Genomic DNA, 15,418 nt, shown 5'->3' with positions numbered 1-15,418 from the left:
CAGTTAGGGACACAGCTTGGGACAGCAAGTATAGATCGTACAAATTTAGTTTGAATTATTTCCAGAGGGGAAAAATTTTCATAGGCACAAACCTGTGCACCATACAATAGCTGAGAGAGAACTTTTGTGACAAAAATGCGGATAGCTGCTGGAACGTATTGTCCCCCTTTATCGAAATAAAAGGAAAGGAGCGCCTTCGCACTTCTCTGCGCATTGGCAGTGACAGTCCTTACTTGAGATTGCCATTTTCCGGATGAATGGAATGTCATCCCTAAGTATCTAAAAGAGGCTACTTGTTCAATTTGGTGCTCATTTATCCGCCAATGGTACTTTGTCCTTTTACTAGAAAAGACTAAAAATTTTGATTTATCATAGTTAATTGTCAGGCCTTCTGTGCTGCAATAATCAACAAGTGCCCTCAGCAGGCTCCTTAGCCCTATACATGACAAAGATAGCAGCACTATGTCATCTGCGTATAGAAGAATTGACAGAGGTCTCTTAGATAATCTAGGCGGATGTGAGCAAATCGGTGTCAGACTACTAACTAACGAGTTAATGTAGAAATTGAACAATAAGGGGGCTAGAATACATCCCTGCTTTACCCCCTTAAAGGTGGGAATAGGGTTAGATAAGTGACCAGCACTATTACATCTTACGCACAAATAGGTGTTATCATACAAACAGTGTATTAGTAATAAGAGGCGCTTATCGATGCTAGTCGCTTCCAGTTTCTCCCATAGTCTGTCTCTAGATATCGAATCAAAGGCTAGTTTAAAATCAATAAAAGCTGAATAAAGAGCTCCACCGGGATTGGCTGTATACTTATCCACTAGATGTTGCAGGACAAGTCCATGGTGGCAAATCACTGCAGAAATGTGGAGAACTGAATTTAAGATTGGAAAAATCAGAAACTGAGAGAACTGAAAATGACAGATCTTTCCATCTCTGCTATGGCATCACTGATATCCCTCACAGTCTGAAGTGGTACAGTCTTCTTTGCCACCTCATTCTGCTGCATGCTGGATCAGGGTGATTATCTTTATTTATTTATTTAATTTGTATCCCACCCTTCCTCCCAGCAGGAGCCCAGGGCGGCAAACAAAGCATTAAAAAACTTAAAAACATCATAAAAACAAATCTTAAAATACATTAAAACAAAACAGCATTAAAAACATTAAAAAAAAACCACCTTAAAAAAGGGTTAAAAACATTATTAAAAACATTAAACAATTCTAACACAGATGCAGACTGGGATAGGTCTCAACTTAAAAGACTTGTTGAAAGAGGAAAGTCTTCAAAAGGCGCCGAAAAGATAGCAGAGATGGTGCCTGCCTAATATTCAAAGGGAGGGAATTCCACAGGGTAGGTGCTGCCACACTAAAGGTCCGTTTCCTATATTGCGCAGAACGAACCTCCTGATAAGATGGTATCTGCAGGAGGCCCTCACCTGCAGAGCACAGTGATCGACTGGGCATATAAGGTGTAAGACGGTCTTTCAGGTATCCTGGTCCCAAGCTGCATAGGGCTTTGTACACCAAAACTAAAACCTTGAACTTGGCCCGGTAGCAAATGTGCAACCAGTACAATTCTTTCAGCAGTGGGGTGACATGTTGGTGATACCCTGCTCCAGTGAGCAGTCTCGCCGCCGCATTTTGCACCAGCTGCAGCTTACAGACCAACCTCAGGAGCAGCCCCACATAGAGTGCATTACAGTAATCCAGCCTAGAGGTTACCAGTGCATGGACAACAGTAGTCAGGCTATCCCAGTCCAGAAACGGCCGCAGCTGTCTCACCAGCCGAAGCTGGTAAAAGGCACTCCTAGCCACTGAGGTCACCTGGGCCTCTAGCAACACAGATGGATCCAGGAGCACCCTCAGGCTATGGACCTGCTCTTTCAGAGGGAGTACGACCCCATCCAAAGCAGGCAACTGACCAATTATTCGAACTCGGGAACCACCAACCCACAGCACCTCCGTCTTGCTAGGATTCAGACTCAGTTTATTGGCCCTCATCCATAACTTGTCACAAAGTTATAAGTAAAAAAAAGAATCCACAGTTTTATGACTTGTTATCTGTAGCTCACTTATCAGTTTGTTTTACTGGAGGAAAAGCCAAATATATAAATAATACAAATTTACCTGACTGGTTTCATCATCTGTTTATTTGATTGCCACTTGTCCACAAAATTGTGTCCATATTTGCTCACAACATATAAAATGCATAATAACAATTCAAAATGTATTAGAAAGAATTATAGAGACTTGTGATTTAAAAAACAAATCTATACAATAGGTATGGACAGCCTTCAGCCCTATAGACAGAGGTGTAGTTGTATAGGGTCTCAGGGGTGTGTGTCTTAGACTCTTTACTCTTTTGTGAGCCGGGTACCAGCAGGGTCCCTGTGTCTCCAGCATCTTATGAGCCAATCAGATTGAAAGGTGAGTGTATTAGCTACTGAGAAGAGTCTTCTAAAGCAGTATTCAAACCTGGCCAGATTATTCAGCAATCTTCAAAGGGGACATGAGTGCATGCTGTGCATGCATACCAACCATCAACCAAAATGGTGACGGAGGCTTCTCTATGGGGCTAACACCCCCGCCACCATCTTGGTTTATGAAAGGCATGCTGCCTGGCAGGTTCATTAGCCCCACACAGCCTGTATGGTTGTGCCCCAGTGCTGCGGGCCTGGAGCAGACTGCTGCCCAAGGGACTAGGCATGCCTGGTGCCGACCCTGTATGTCATCATATGTGAAAATGGAAAGTTTATATAACAGCCACAATCTGTTGTGTGCATATATATCTAGACATATCAACTTACCAAGTTTTTGTATTAAGAAATTATTGTTAAAAGGTCAACTTTAGGAAAAGACCATACAAGTTTTGACCTATATCCAGTATTCTTCAATGGTTACTGTTGAAAAATTTGTGCTGTATAATAATGGGCTCGTTTTAGGTCCTAATTGTAGTTATTTTAACGTATAGATAGAATGTGAGTATATAGCATTTTACACTTCCATATATCTATTTAAAGGGAGTGGGGTTCTCTATATCTACACCAGTGAAACTCACCTATATGATATATTGTCTAAGTATCTGTCTTAGTCTTGAAAACTAAGGCTAGTCATTAGATGTGTTTAGAGTAAGTTAAAAAGTTAATAATAATACTAATAATAATAATTTTAAAATTACGATGACATCATAACATAGGGGAACCATAAAGTAAAAAACTGTGTTGCTGCCACATTTGGAGAAACACAGAAAGCTATGGATATTTACATTGTAACCCATGGAGCGGTTTGGGAGGTGCAGATCAGGTCAGTTCATATTAGAATTTACCAAGATCAAATTCCCTTGTGTATACTTTACTTTTTAGGTGTACACTTAACAATTTTTTAAAAAATGGTCTCAGGAGGCTAGTTTCTAAATGAGAAAAATATTCTGTATGTAGTAACCATTACTTTGTCTTTGTGTGGTTCCATTTTGTGTCTAAATTGATATGTACTCAGCCACCTGAATGCACTATTAGAAGAGACAGTTAATTCTAAATACGTTTCTAACTATTCTAATCATATGATTACTTCTGTCTCCCTTTTGTGCATTTCTTGCCACTCCACCTTTATTCCATCCCAGTGGGAGCCATATAAGTAGTAATAGTACTTATGTAGCACTTTTGAGGGTTTTTTAAGTATTTCAGGTTGTAATCTTTACAGCAATCCCATAAATTAGATCAATGTTATTTGCCAGTATTGCAGATGGGGAGTGGCTGAGGCTAAGAGGTGCTTACCTAAGATTACCCTAGCTAGTTCATGGCAATACGTGTTTGGTTTGGGTAATTTTAACCTGCATTATCTTTATGCAGGGCTTGAGACACAGAAAGAAAAGTTACAAACTACTAGGAAAACCAGTTATAATCTGGACATAGGTCAGACTACAATTATCCATTAACCAGAGCCTTTTAAAGGGGAAAATATGTCCAGGCACAGTGAAATATCAACCATAAATTATAACAGAGCAAGATTAGGTTTAGTATGATTAATAGGAGTTTTTGATTGAACCATAGTAACAGCAGCTGGTATAGCACAGTGGCGAGGAGAGCCTGGCTGGGAGTCCAGAGTCTGTGAGTTCAAATCCCCGTTCGTGTCTCCTGTGTGTAAAGGGCCAGCTAAAGATCACCCCCACAGTGAGTGGTTCAGGGGTTACGTGCCCTGCCACCTGTGCAGTCGTGGGCAAGTTGCATAGTCCCAAGGAGCCCATAAATATTTTTTATAAATAAATTAATTTAAAAAGGTTCTCAATTTGGAAAAAGGCTTATTGGCCCAAGACATCTGAACCAGGCTCAAGATAAAAAGTGTGGGATATTCTGCCAAAACCAAAGACCAATTTAAGTGTTAAGGGCTGGTAGAAGCTGTATCAGGGTAGCTGTCTGACCTTATATTTTGTAGGGATATTTTCCTTAGTAGGAAGATGTTATGGGACTTTTTATGTATCAATAGCTTCCAAAAACGAAAAGGGAAGACATTTGACTTGAATTGACACTGTTTACAACTCTGTTACCAGACAAATATTTCTGTGTCACATTTGACCTGAGTAAGTGGCAATTCTAAAATAATTGCATCTGACCTGGTCTCTCCAGGTACAATCTTCATCCCACTGAAATTCCATTGTTTGGAGCAAATAGTAAGATTGATTTTAAAATTTGCTGTAATTATGTAGTAATTGGAACAAATTGTTTCAGAAGTAGATGCAATTCATTGGATACCAAAATGTAAGAAATAACCAGCATTACTATTTTTAGCCGGTGATGAGTGTTCCAGGAGAATGATGATAGATGTAATGTTTGGGTACAATTGTAACTCAACACTGTAGTCTTGGGATATAATTAGGAGAAGCAATATTTGACTATGACTGTTAATTCATGCTGGCTCAGTTCACTGTATGCCGCCATTGCAGAACCATATTATACAGCCAGTGTGGATTTTTCACATTCCGCAATGTTAAATAGAAAATACCCCCATGCCATTCTGAAGCTTCCCATAAGCTCATTTCAAAACAAAACCTTACAAAACTTATAGTCCTGAACTCAGAAACGCTTGCTTAACAAAACTCTCAATTTTCATGACGATACACAAGACAGTCAGAGAATAGAGAGTTCAAAGTCTAAAAAGAGAGGGGGGAAACCAGAGCCCTTTTGGACTTTTTTGTCAGAGTTCTCATAATCTATTGAAATTCATTAAAAATCAGCCATGTTCATAGAGTACCTGTAATCCTATGACTGACCTTGCCCCATACTCTGACCATCTTCTGCATTTTAAAAGCTAAAAAAAATGCCTGGCTGATTTTTAATTAATTTAAGAAATTTTGCATTGAACTGAATGTTTGGCATGCTCAGTAAGAACCAATTGTCAGTGCTCTAAAAGCCAGACTCACAGCTGCTTGGCTTGGCTAATCAGGGGGCCACACCAATACCAGACTTCACTTGAGACAGTCATAGCTTCCCCCAAAGAATCCTGGGAAGTGTAGTTTGTGAAGGGTGCTGAGAGGAGACTCCTATTCCTCTGACAAATCTCCAGTAGCCAGACTGGTTTAACAGTCAGCTACTCCAATTAAAGGTCTGTGAGGGAAACAGGACATCTCCTAGCAACTCTGAGCACCCTTCACTAACTACACTTCCCAGGATTCTTAGAGAGAAGCCATGACTGTCCAAAGTGAAATAAAGGCCTGGTGTGGATGTGGCCAGGGACAGCTTTGGTTTAAATTGGGGGGGTGGGCTATATGTGTCTCCTGTAGAATAAAAAGGCGGGGGAAATGCTGAAAAGCAATGATACTGTTGACAATGTTTTCCTTTTGTAAAGGAAAGGGGCTTCCCCTCTGACAAGTGCCCATCCACCCAATCACCTTTCCTCCCCTCCACCTCCCCTGCCCCTGGTAAGTGTTGGACTACAACCTGGTAGACCAGGGTTCGAATCCCCACACAGCCATGAAGCTCACTGGGTGACCTTGGGCCAGTCACTGCCCCTCAGCTTCAGAGGAAGGCAATGGTAAAACAACCTCTGAATACCATTTACCATGAAAACCCTATTCATAGGCTCACCATAATTTGGGATCGACTTGAAGGCAATCCATTTCCATTTTCAAATATGATAAATAAATCATATAAATAAATATGAGAAATAAATCCCATTGAACTCAAAAAGTATGCAAATGATCAAACCCACCCTCCCTTCTCCCTCCTATCCCCTCCCTCTTGACCCTCCCCTCCCCCTTCCTTTGCCCCACCCTATCCCCTTCCAATCTCCTCCTTTCCCTTCCCCCTCCCCTTTCTCCTCCCCATGGTCAGTTTTACCTAACTTAAGCATGATTGCATGGGAGTACCGTATATTCCGGCGTATAAGACTACTTTTTAACCCAGGAAAATCTTTTCAAAAGTCGGGGGTCGTCTTATACGCCGGGTGCTGAAAAAGAGCGGGAAAATTAAGTAAAAAAAAAAGCTGCAGCGGGAGTGGAAGCAGTCGCAGCCGCCGTCCAGAGAGACCGTCACTGCGAGGAAGGCAACGCAGCGAGGCTCAAGAAGTTATGGCAGAGCCTGAGATGAAATTGACTCGAAACGGAGTTACTGCTGTGAGGAGGGAAGCCTGGGCAGAGCCTGAGATGAAATTGACTCGAAACTGTGTTACTGCCGTGAGGAGGGAAGCCTCGGCAGAGCCTGAGACGAATTGACTCGAAACGGCCAGATACAGGAGGGAGAAGCCACAAAAGGCTCCTGGGGAGAACTTGGGCAAACTCTATATTTTAACTGGAAAAGTTGGGGGTCGTCTTATACGCCCAGTCGTCTTATACGCCGGAATATACGGTAAATACCATTGAACTCTTTAAGCATGCGAATTATCAAACCAGCCCTCCCCTTCCTTTGCCCTCCTCCAGTCTGCTCCTTCTGCCTCCTCCTTCCCAATGGTCAGTTTCACCTATCCTAAGCATGATTGCAGGGGAGTAAATCCCACTGAATTTAATAAGTATGCAAATGATCAATCAGTTTCTCATCAAACTTGCACAGGATCCCATTTCTTATCTCCCAGATTAAAAAGCAGAGAAATTCACTAATAGGCAAAAAACCTTGCAGTTTAAGAACGTACCTATAGCCCACAGATATCTCTATCAAACTTTTAAAAGCAGGGGAATTGGGCAGCTATAGTGAATGCACTGGGAAGCAGGAGACCTGACCTCCTCTCTGAGATATTGTACTGCCCTACAGATTTATAAAAATGCAAACACAATTTGAGTTAGTCTTTCACAGTCCAATCTACTTCCTGTGTAGCTTGGAAGAATTTGGTAACATGTGCCTCTGTAGAAATGCTCTCATCAGGAAGGTAATTTGATTTCATGGTACCGGGCTTCTGGAGTTTGCACAGGCACAAACTCTACCTAGACTTAATTTTTGCAGCTGATTTCCCCAAAAATTTAATAAAATAAAACGTGCCACAGTGACAATTATTTCAGTTTCCTTTAACTATTTTTATTTTTTGCTGTGGGTGTGATCTGGTATAAGTATAAATGTTTGCCAATTAGAATGATTGGCTATGTGGCATCTTAATGTGATAGTGCTAAATGACCACTGACTGAATAGAGCAGGAATAGCCAATGTGGTGCCCTCCGGGTCTTGTGGACTACAACTCTCATAATCCTTGACCATTGGTCATGCTGGCTGAGGCTTAGGGGAATTGTAGTCCTCAACATCTGGAGGGCAACATGTTAGCTATTTTTGGACTAGGGACATATTTTGCAAGAAGATTGAAGAAGATTGAAATCAGTGGACTAGGCTTCAGTGCATTTAGTCTGTCTAACTTTGGATATCATCCAAAAAATTTTAGAACGATCTTGAAAATAGGCAGGGAAAAAGGGAGTGAGGTTGGAGGAAATATTTAAGGGAGGGAGGTTTCATCTTGAAAATGGTTATGAACATTTTGGAACAGTCCTACTTAGCTATCTACATTTTTGTAGAACTTATCTGAGGTTATTTTAAAAAATATTGAAAAAATACAGTTTTCGGTTCTCTCCTGAATGCTGTGTATTTTTTCATCAATAATGCCCAAGATTGCTCTCCTCTGATTCAAAATTCACTAGGAGTATTTTAATGGGGTTATTCCATTCAAATAATGGAATTGTATATTTGTAGTATGCTTCGGATCCTCCCCCCCACACACACTGCAAAAGTTAAAGTATAACCACCAATATAGAAAGTTCTCTTGGATCATTAAGGTGTGGAATCCTTTGATGCTGTGAGGCAATTTGCTGAAACTTTGCACTGTTGATTAAGAGTTTGAAATCTGATGGGGCTTGAACTGCTGATTTGTCTTAAATATTGCATTGCCATACTCTAAAATGCAATGACCTCTGTTTACAGCAGTTGTGTGGTGTTGTAAAATTCACACAAATAGATGCTGGTGATGTAATGCTGAAAATGCCTCTTTGAGGCATATGATGTGGGCATGACTTGCAGTGTCTTCTTTATGGTTAGCAATTATTGTTAATGTTAACTTTTCTTTGGAGAAATCCTTGATATTTGCAGATGTTTGCACACTGTTAAATTATGTCCATGTGGTGTGGAAGCTAACAGGTAGACTACAACAGTGGATTTTGTAAGCCATTATGGGGGCTAAGAGCCTTTGTCTTTCCAGCCTACTGCAAGGACAAGCACCCACCATTAATTACTGAGTGGTCGGAAGATCTCATTTGCCCTTTCAAAATTTGAACACATGGCTTACAATCATCAGTCTAATACAGATACCTATTTGGACATATAGACTGCCAATACTAACCTTTATGTTTAAATTAGGGTTGAAGAAATATTTTTATTGTTAATGTCAGCTGGCAATGTTTTATTTTTATTTGCAAACAACTACTACAAAAATAAAAAACAGAATATATGTAATAGAAGAGTTCACTGCTTATTCATGGTTTGTCTCATGGTGAACACTATAATGTTCAATCTAAAATGGTGTCCATGTCTGTGTTTATAGCAGGGGATATGTGGATAAATTACTTAGCAATGTCATAGAAAACCTCCTTAGTTCTGACTGTGCAAGTGTATTATTTATTTTGAGTAGCCAGGGTTGAACATCTCTTATGTCTTCACTCTTTAATCAACAATCCTTTCTGGGTGACATCATCCAATGAGCACACAAAATTTATCTGTGCCTGACTACCATTTTTTTTAGTGCCGTGTCTATAGGGTTGCCAGGTCAGAAGAATCCCAAACCTTAAGATTTCAGGAGCGGTCCCTAATGATGTAATGGGGGTGTGCTCTAGTGATGTCATTAAGCACGATACATTAAGCATCAACCACAGTTGCTTGGAGCATACCACTCCAAAAAAATTATCTGACTGGAAATCAAGATCGAAATCTTAGTTAAATGGGGTGTTTCCAGGTCAAGCTGAAGTGACAGGATAATTCCTTCTCACCTGCTTAGAGAGCTTGGTAAGGAACATTTAATCTATCCTACTTGCTTCTAGCGAGAAGGGTTTCGGTGCCCTCAGGCCAGATCAATCACCAGAAGGCCATTGTAGGAAGAAAGCCTAGTGTTGTGGAAATGTTAGATGGGAGCACTCAGGAGTAAAGATGGATGCCCCTGAAGGCTGCAATTCTAAACACTTCCTAAGGGACCATAGAACTCAACAGGGCTTACTTCTGAGTAGATATTGTTAGTATTGTGCTGTTGGTAAGGCTTGACTAGGAATCCTCTGCAATGATATCCATATTGAAGTGTTGACAACGCCCTGCCTGGTATGCCCTGCCTGCCTTTTAATGTGGCTGCTCCAAACTTCTTTACAGACTTGACCCTTCACTTCAGAGAGAGGTTTGAGAAATGAGTAAGAGTTAAGAAGATTCTCTGCTCTTTCCTGCCTACTCTGTGTGCTGCTGTAAACTGACTTTGACAGCCAACCCAATTCCAGTGAGTAATAATTGACAGAGAGAAAACACACATGGTTTGGTCTACCTTCACAGGCAGCAGCTTGGGGACAACAACAATTGCGGCCACACTTACCAGTATGTGAATTCTCTTTTACCACTATTGGGCAAGAAACAAACCATCACACCAATAACAAGGTGCATCATCAGTGAGTTTGAGGGGATTGAGCTGACCACATGGAACCACTGTTGTTGCTTCTATGGATGTAAGGGAGTAAGGTCAGAGGTAAATGAAATGCAAATAGAAAAAGAAAAACAAGACAGTGATGATTTCCTAAATGCAATACCATACCAACCACAACAAGATTCCTGTGAGTAAGGCAGAAAGCTCCGCAACCCACAATCAGTCAGTGTTCCTAACCAAAACTAAAAAAATCCTGTCAGCCAAGGTCACAGAAATCCCCATGTAGCACAACCTGACCTGCCTGCTACAGTTAGTGCAGAATGTTGCAGCATGATTGCTGACATGAGTGAGATCCTGTCAGAACATAATACCTCTGCTCTGGAATCTGCACCGGTTGCTGATTTGCTACCAGGCCAAGTTCAAGGTGTGCTTTCCATGTTATGGATCCCACATAGTTCTTGTTCTGCTCTTGCAAGAAATCAATCCTTTAATGTGGCAGTACCTACGCTTTGGAACTCCCTATTTACATTAGGCAGGCGTCTTCACTGTACTCATTTTGGAACCTGCTAAACACATTATTTATTTATTTATTTGTTTATTATTTGATTTATACTCAGCTCTTCCTCTCAGTAGGAGCCCAGGGCAAGCCTACCCAGGCATGTAGAAGCTATTATGCTTTTTATTTGTTTTTAACTCATTGTTGGTTTTATTATTTTGAATGTTTTTAAATACCTGTCTTTTAACTGTTTTTGCCAATAATGTTATTGTTTTAATTCTTTCTATAAACCGCTTTTTTACAATAAAGCAGTATATAAATGTTGTAAATAAAATACATAAATAAATTTTGGAGTCACTATGGCGCTTGAGTCTCTTTCCACTTTTAGGCACAAAGGAATCTACCTTATACCAAGTCAGGCCATTTGGTACCATCTAGCTCAGTACTGATGACATGAACCTTTTTGTTCTCCCAGGCTTTTAAAAAACATTTTAACAACATTTTTAACATCTATTCTAACACCTACATTTGCACTTACGCTCTTAATATTTTAGTAATTTTAATTACTTAACATCTTAATACTTTTAACTGATTTAATACGTTTTAATATTTTTAGGCTTGTGTTGTAGTTGTTTATATGTTTAATTATGTTCTACTACTTTTGGTGTATTGTTTTTAAGTTGTTGATATATGTTCTTACTTGTATATTGGATGTTTTTATGTTGTGCATCGCCCAGAGAGCTATGGCTATTGGGCGGTATAGAAATATAATAAATAAATAAATAAATGTGGACTAACATTGGCTCTCCAGGATTCCAGGCAATAAGTCTCTTCCAGAGATTGAATTTTGGACCTTTGCATGAAAAGCATGTGCCCTATTACTGAGCTACAGCCCTTCCCCTGTTTAAAAAAGTATCTTGTAAAATTGTTGTTTTCAATTCACTAATGAATGCACAGCATACTAGGGCAGATCCACACCATGCATTTAAAGCATGTGAATCCCACCACAGAATCATGGGAACTGTAGTTTGTTAAAGATGGTGGGAACTATAACTCTGAGGGGGAAACTACACTTCCCAGGATTCTTTGGGGGAAGTCATGTGCTTTATGTGTGAGTTGGATGTGCTTTAAATGTGTCGTGTGGATCTGTATTACTTCATAAACTTTGCCTGCATATAAATCATTTTAACTAAATTTTACTGGGTGACCAAGGGCTACTCACCATCTCTCAGCCTAATCTGCCCCTCAGGATGAAAACAGAGGGGGACCGTGACCACCCCAAGGAAGAAGGGCACACTTAAAATGTGGAGGAAATAATAATTTACAACCATAGTGTGAAATCAGATACATATAAAGACATAGTATGAAGAAATATTTACATAAGCATGAATATCAAACATGTTTATTATTTACACAACCTGTAAAGATATTTATGGTGCAAATCTATGCATGTTTACTCAGAAGCAAGTCCCAATGTATTCAATGGGGCTTACTCAGACAAGGAAGCATGCACAGGACTGCAATTAGACATAAGGAACTTCTCTCAATCAATCCAAAATTCAGAATCATGTCACTTTAAGCTGTTTTGCAACTCTTTTATACTTTTTTATGGTTATTGGATTTTAAATGGCTTTATTTCTTGTTGTGAGTTGCCTTGGTTTCCAACCCTTCCTCACAGGGTTGTTGGAAATATTCCATATACACACACGCTGGAGATGTAAAAATACATACACCCCATATAGTAGTTTATTGTCAAAACCATTTGGCCATTGTAGAACATTTTTTTTAAAAAAATAAGTATTAGTTTACTGGCAGATAAAAGCAGTGACATCTAAGTAAGCCCTGCCTAACTGCTTTTTTAAAAAGAGGACTGAAGGGAGACAGAAAGATTTACAACACAGTCCTTTTCTATGTTCACTCAAAAGTCCCACTGATTTTCAGCACAATCCTAACCACGTCTACTCAAAAGTTCATCCTACTGAATTCAATGGGTTTAACTCCCAGGTATGTGGAATTAATATTGTTGCTCTACTCCCAGAAAATCTTCATATTTGGAAGGTTTTCAGAACAGGTTATGAATAAGACAAATAAACTGCCCTGTTCAACAGTCCAGTACAATTTAAACTTGTTTGATTCCTTAATTAGAAAAGTATAACACTACAAAAATTATTTGAAAGATAAAATGTATGTCATTTTTGCAAGTAATTAAAAAACATTGCATGTACACTTTTATTATAATTATAAACAAAATTGTTTACTGTGTAAGCCTACCAAGATCCTACTGTGATCTTCTGTTGTAGTGCATGTTTACTCAGAAGCACGTCTCAGTCCTGTACAGAGAAATTACTCTTTATGCTGCTGAAAGATAAATATTTACTGAAATCCTGATCAGGAAAAGGAAACTGTTTTCAGAACTTGAAGTTGAGTTTAGGTATTGCCTGGTGGTCAACAAGTCTTGTCAGTCACAACCCTGACTTCACTTATTGGCTAAAAACCTGAAAAGGCAGGGATTAGAGTAGCTGGTACTAAGAGAAGTTATGGGGGGCGGTGGCTAGCATTTTTGTTTGTATTTTGAACCAGACCACCTAGAAACTTAATATTTTTTTTAATGAAAGCTAAGGGTCTGGAGATTGAGGTGACTCACCTGGAGATCCGGAGAGGACCTCCAAAAACCAGAGTCTCCAGGCAAAAGCTGGAGACTTGGCAAACCTAAGTGTCTATGAATCTGCCACTTCCATTGCAATGAATAGAAAGAGCCCATAGAGTTTTTTGTGATGTGCCACAGCTTATGTTGGGTGAGAGACTTAAGATAAAGCATTTGCAACACACCCCACCATCCATGGCTGCTTATATGTTTTATAGTTGATTTTCCTACTGCAAAGCAGTTTTGTAGATATGTTTTGTTCATAAGTTATGAGGTGGATCAGTTATGAAAAGAATGCAGTTTTGAAAGGGAAGATCTAGCATTTTAAGCATTATTTATAATGAAAGATTAACCGGTTTAGAAATAAGCATGTTTGTTTACTCCCCCTCCCTTTCTAACCTTAACAAATTTTCTTATTACAGATGTTGCTGTAGTGGATATGAGTGATATTTCCAGACAACCATCCCTATTCTACCATCTTGGTGTACGTGAAAGCTTTGACATGGCCAATAATGTTATACTTTACCATGACACTGATGCTGATACTGCTCAGTCACTGAAGGTACAGTTCCACTTATTCTGAATCCTTAAATATGTTAAAGATAAGGGTTTCTTCATGTATTAATGTGAATAACTACTTGGCTGCATTTCCTTATTGAATTAAACTGGACCAGTGACAGCTGGTGGCTCTATGTCACTGGGCTAGTGGAATCCCCACTGGGTTTTAGTCCAAGATTCAGCACCTTGGCAGCTCCTTGAAAGTCCACTTCCCCACTGACATGGAGCCACCAGCCACCACTGAACTGGGCTGTTATCATACATTGCAATAAAGATATAAATGCCTGCAACTATAAACTAAAGTATAAGATTAAAAATGTTCTGGCTAAGAGAAGATCTATGTTTTCTCCCCAGTAGCATGCCATCAGGTGGGGAGTAGTGCTGCCTGGTATCCAAAGGCAGGAAGCACAGGAGTCAAGACTTCAGCTGCTCCTTCCGGTCTTCACCTCAGTCCATTCCTGTCTTTTGTTCTTGGCCGATCCTTTTAGCCTTAGCTCTGTCAACTTAGTGTGAAACTGTTCTTTGGTAGTCTGTTCATTGTTAAATCTCCCTTTTTATGGTGTTTATTTGTTCTGACTTGGTTCTGTTTTTTTAAAAAAAACTTTTTGTGTGTCTGTCCGTCTGTTTGGCCAGCATCCCTCTCTTGAGGCTTGCTCCTGCAGCCTTCTCCTCTTCTTCTTCAGTCCTCCCCTCAGGAAGGTGCTTACCCTCATTTGCCACCACTGGGACTCAGAGCTCTCAGCTCCGGTTCCACTCCTCCCATCCCCAGGAGTGGCCCCTGAGCTTTCTCCTCTTTACTGCCTGTCCCTCAGAGCTCACTGCTATGGCTCCATCCTTAGCTGCTGCTGCACGTCTCTCATGATGCGGTTCTGCTCCCTGCTCCTTGTCCCGGCTACCCTCCTTGGAGTTTGTTGCTGCAGTTTGCTTCTTGCTGCCAGGGCGTGGCTCCACTCCTTGCTCCTTTACCGCCTGTGCAAGGGTGCAGTTTGCAGTCACCATCGCCACTCGGTTCAGTGCAGCTCCTTTCCCTGCTTCTCCTCCTATCTACCCTTCTCAACCTCCACTGCTGCACATCCCTTGGTGCTTGCAGCTATGGCACCATCTTCTTCTTCAGCAGCTGGGTGTATGTGGGAGCATCTCCCTACCTGCTCTGTTCGTCTTTTGGAAAGCTGCCTGGTGTCCAAAGGCAAGAGCCGCCCTGGGCTCCTGCTGGGAGGAAGGGCGGGATATAAATCAAATAATAAATAAATAAATAAAAGCTATTTTTCCCTACCTCGCTTTATTTCACAAGTCTCTAGCCACCTTGGGTCTGGAGAGGCCTGAACCTGAGCCCTCTCTGGCCCAGTAAAGGATGCCAGGGTGTTGAAGGCACCTAAGTCTTCGGTAATTTCCTTTCCAGTTCCTGACCTCCTTGACAGGATGGCAGAGGAGAAATGGGGCCATCCACTGCATGCATGCCATGTGACGGCCTTTGCTAACAAGTTTTATTCATTGGATTCAGACTTCATGAATTTCCTGAAGGCCGTGGCAGTGGACGGGTCCATTTTGAGTCTGGTCTCTAAATCTCTCCTCTCCAAAGAAGGGGACTTCCAGTTTAAAGATCCATCTGAACAGATATTGGACTTTCTTCTT

General features: G+C 40.6%; 1 protein-coding gene across 3 annotated transcripts in view; it reads left to right on the top strand.

Annotated features, from left to right (window-relative positions):
• The window catches only part of MAP3K15 (mitogen-activated protein kinase kinase kinase 15), a 138,803-nt gene that overhangs the window by 10,472 nt on the left and 112,913 nt on the right, over positions 1-15,418 (top strand). For all 3 annotated transcript variants that reach the window (XM_061627256.1, XM_061627255.1, XM_061627254.1), the window contains exon 2: positions 13,651-13,790. In XM_061627256.1, coding sequence (XP_061483240.1) covers positions 13,651-13,790 — 140 coding nt within the window. The remainder of the gene's footprint in view (positions 1-13,650; positions 13,791-15,418) is intronic.

Source organism: Rhineura floridana, chromosome 5 (assembly GCF_030035675.1).
Source record: "Rhineura floridana isolate rRhiFlo1 chromosome 5, rRhiFlo1.hap2, whole genome shotgun sequence".
NCBI lineage: Eukaryota > Metazoa > Chordata > Lepidosauria > Squamata > Rhineuridae > Rhineura > Rhineura floridana.
Note: the sequence above shows the minus strand (reverse complement) of the source record. Positions and strands in the feature narration are given on the sequence as shown.